Source organism: Oncorhynchus clarkii, unplaced genomic scaffold (genome assembly GCF_045791955.1).
Source record: "Oncorhynchus clarkii lewisi isolate Uvic-CL-2024 unplaced genomic scaffold, UVic_Ocla_1.0 unplaced_contig_1468_pilon_pilon, whole genome shotgun sequence".
NCBI classification, from domain to species: Eukaryota; Metazoa; Chordata; class Actinopteri; order Salmoniformes; family Salmonidae; genus Oncorhynchus; species Oncorhynchus clarkii.
This window is the reverse complement of record NW_027257944.1, coordinates 197,501-202,500: the sequence shown is the minus strand read 5'-3', so window position 1 is coordinate 202,500 and position 5,000 is coordinate 197,501. Positions and strand designations below refer to the sequence as shown.

Sequence of the window (5,000 nt, the reverse complement as noted above, 5' to 3'; positions counted from 1 at the left end):
AAGGCTATAACACTACATTAACCCTATAACACTACATTAACCCTATAACACTACATTACCCTATAACACTACATTAAGTAAATAACACTACATTAACCCTATAACACTACATTAACCCTATAACACTACATTAAGTCTATAACACTACATTAAGTCTATAACACTACATTAACCCTATAACACTACATTAACCCTATAACACTACATTAAGTCTATAACACTACATTAAGGCTATAACACTACATTAACCCTATAACACTACATTAACCCTATAACACTACATTAAGTCTATAACACTACTTTAACCCTATAACACTACATTAAGGCTATAACACTACATTAAGTCTATAACACTACATTAAGGCTATAACACTACATTAAGTATATAACACTACATTAAGTATATAACACTACAATAAGTATATAACACTACATTAACCCTATAACACTACATTAAGACTATAACACTACATTAACCCTATAACACTACATTAACCCTATAACACTACATTAAGTATATAACACTACATTAAGTATATAACACTACATTAACCATATAACACTACATTAAGTATATAACACTACATTAAGTATATAACACTACATTAAGTATATAACACTACATTAAGTATGTAACACTACATTAACCCTATAACACTACATTAACCCTCTAACACTACATTAACCATATAACACTACATTAAGTATATAACACTACATTAAGTATATAACACTACATTAAGTATATAACACTACATTAAGTATATAACACTACATTACCCTATAACACTACATTAAGTATATAACACTACATTAAGTCTATAACACTACATTAACCCTATAACACTACATTAAGGCTATAACACTACATTAAGGCTATAACACTACATTAACCCTATAACACTACATTAACCCTATAACACTACATTAAGTATATAACACTACATTAACCCTATAACACTACATTAAGGCTATAACACTACATTAAGGCTATAACACTACATTAACCCTATAACACTACATTAACCCTATAACACTACATTAACCCTATAACACTACATTACCCTAAAACACTACATTAAGTATATAACACTACATTAACCCTATAACACTACATTAACCCTATAACACTACATTAAGTCTATAACACTACATTAAGTCTATAACACTACATTAACCCTATAACACTACATTGACCCTATAACACTACATTAAGTCTATAACACTACATTAAGACTATAACACTACATTAAGGCTATAACACTACATTAACCCTATAACACTACATTAACCCTATAACACTACATTAAGTCTATAACACTACATTAACCCTATAACACTACATTAAGGCTATAACACTACATTAAGGCTATAACACTACATTAACCCTATAACACTACATTAACCCTATAACACTACATTAACCCTATAACACTACATTAAGTCTATAACACTACATTAACCCTATAACACTACATTAAGGCTATAACACTACATTAAGGCTATAACACTACATTAACCCTATAACACTACATTAACCCTATAACACTACATTACCCTATAACACTACATTAAGTATATAACACTACATTAACCCTATAACACTACATTAACCCTATAACACTACATTAAGTCTATAACACTACATTAAGTCTATAACACTACATTAACCCTATAACACTACATTAACCCTATAACACTACATCAAGTCTATAACACTACATTAAGGCTATAACACTACATTAACCCTATAACACTACATTAACCCTATAACACTACATTAAGTCTATAACACTACTTTAACCCTATAACACTACATTAAGGCTATAACACTACATTAAGTCTATAACACTACATTAAGGCTATAACACTACATTAAGTATATAACACTACAATAAGTATATAACACTACATTAACCCTATAACACTACATTAAGACTATAACACTACATTAACCCTATAACACTACATTAACCCTATAACACTACATTAAGTATATAACACTACATTAAGTATATAACACTACATTAAGTATGTAACACTACATTAAGTCTATAACCCTACATTAAGTATATAACACTACATTAACCCTATAACACTACATTAAGACTATAACACTACATTACCCTATAACATTACATTAAGTATATAACACTACATTAACCCTCTAACACTACATTAAGACTATAACACTACATTAACCCTATAACACTACATTAAGTATATAACACTACATTAAGTATATAACACTACATTAAGGCTATAACAATACATTAAGACTATAACACTACATGACCCCTGTAACACTACATTAACCCTATAACACTACATTTCCCTATAACACTACATTAACCCTATAACACTACATTAAGTATATAACACTACATTAACCCTATAACACTACATTACCCTATAACACTACATTAAGCTATAACATTACATTAAGTATATAACACTACATTAACCCTATAACACTACATTAACCCTATAACACTACATTAGACCTAGAACACTACATTAAGCTATAACACTACATTAAGTCTATAACACTACATTAAGTATATAACACTACATTAACCCTATAACACTACATTAACCCTATAACACTACATTAACCCTATAACACTACATTAACCCTATAACACTACATTACCCCTGTAACACTACATTACCCTATAACACTACATTAAGCTATAACACTACATAACGTCTATAACACTATATTAAGTCAATAACACTACATTAAGTCTATAACACTACATTAAGTCTATAACATTACATTAAGTATATAACACTACATTACCCTATAACCCTACATTAAGTCTATAACACTACATTAAGTCTATAACCCTACATTAAGTCTATAACCCTACATTAAGTCTATAACACTACATTAAGTCTATAACCCTACATTAAGTATATAACACTACATTAAGTATATAACACTACATTAAGTATATAACACTACATTAAGACTATAACACTACATTAAGGCTATAACACTACATTAAGGCTATAACACTACATTAAGTATATAACACTACATTAAGTATATAACACTACATTAAGTCTATAACGCTACATTAAGCATATAACACTACATTAAGTATATAACACTACATTAAGTCTATAACGCTACATTAAGCTATAACACTACATTAAACCTACATAGAAATAATAATAAATAATAAATAATAAATAATAACAATAAATGATAATAAAGAAGTAGAATAAAGAATAAAGAACAGTCAGCGACTAGCCACTACAGAGCTCTGTGACACAGACGGGACAGACATTTATATATGGAAATATAAATAAAAACATTTTGATATGTGAAAGCAGCGATATGACAGAGTTAGATATTATCCTCTTACCTTCCCATTCTGGGAGACATGGGGCGATTAAGAAACATAGTTAACCAACCATACTTATACAATATATATTAATGCTATCATTAGATTATAATATATCCAACCATACTAATATAATATATTAATATTATCATCAGATTATAATATATCCAACCATACTAATATAATATATAAATACAATCATTAGATTATAATATAACCAACCATACTAATATAATATATTTAAATATTGTCATCAGATTATAATAAATGCATATCCAACCATAATTAATATAATATATTTAAATATTATCATCAGATTATAATATAACCAACCATACTAATATAATATATTTAAATATTGTCATCAGATTATAATAAATGCATATCCGACCATAATTAATATAATATATTTAAATATTATCATCATATTATAATGTATCCAACCGTACTGCAAGGCAGACAATGTGACCAAATGGCACCCTATTCCCTGTGTAGCGCACTACTGTTGACCAGGTCCCACAGTGCACTATACAGTATAGGGCATAGGGTGCCATTTGAGAGGCACTCTATGACAAAACTACACAGGTAAGAAAGGTATTGCAGAAAGGTGATGGAGCCCTGTAAGATTTAGTGAGTGAGTTCACATGTTGTGTTTCGTCAATTAGGTGACGTTCATTTTTTGGGGCCGTTAGTTCCTGATGTTAAAAAACGCTGGCTATTTAAGATAGAACAGTAACATACACGAAAGCACAGATACAACGACAACAAAGGCTCTCCGTTTCATGGGGGAACATGTTATTTTCTTGGAAACAAAGACTTCAACACCAAATAAACACACTCTGACAAGGTGTAAAACAAGGAATAAAGTTGAAACATTCAGACAGGCAGGAGAGATGTTAACACAGACAGACAGACAGAGAGAGAGAGAGACAGAGAGACAGACAGACATGCTCAGGACCAGGAGGCTGTTACAACACGTCTATTTACTGGTAGAGTCAAACACTCGTATCCAACAGGCAGACAGACAGACAGGCAGACATACAGACAGACAGACAGACAGACAGACAGACAGGCGCAGGCAGACAGACAGACAGGCAGGCAGGCAGGCAGACAGACAGATAGACAGACAGACAGACAGACAGACAGACGCAGGCAGACAGACAGACAGACAGACAGACAGACAGACAGACAGGCAGACAGGCAGGCAGGCAGGCAGGCAGGCAGGCAGGCAGGCAGGCAGGCAGGCAGGCAGGCAGACAGACACCAGATGCTAGATGTAGAATAGAGCATGTCAGAGTCCATCATGCAGTATTTAACACAGGTCTGACGTCAACACAGGAACTACAGAGCAGAGCTAGATGGAGGTGAAGAAGGAAGAGGGGAGGAGAGCAGGGGATGGGTAGAATAAACATGTATACCTCTGTAGTTCTGTTAACCATCATCTGATAACGCCGTAGAGCGAGGAGAGGAGAGGAGAGGAGAGGAGAGGAGAAGAAGGAGGAAATGAGAGGAGAGGAGAGGAGAGGAGAGGAGGAGTAGGAGGAGGAGGAGGAGGAGAGGAGGAGGAGGTAGTTTTGTTGTTACACAGCGAACAGACAAGATGACCTCACACCAAACCCTCCACACAGAATGCTGTCATGATCTGCA

At 32.6% G+C, this 5,000-nt stretch overlaps 1 protein-coding gene across 1 annotated transcript in view; it reads right to left on the bottom strand.

Moving 5' to 3' along the window:
* LOC139394146 (ankyrin-3-like) overlaps positions 1-5,000 on the bottom strand; it is a 185,325-nt gene that overhangs the window by 114,072 nt on the left and 66,253 nt on the right. Inside the window, exon 8 of the mRNA XM_071142181.1 lies at positions 4,772-4,795. Coding sequence (XP_070998282.1) covers positions 4,772-4,795 — 24 coding nt within the window. The remainder of the gene's footprint in view (positions 1-4,771; positions 4,796-5,000) is intronic.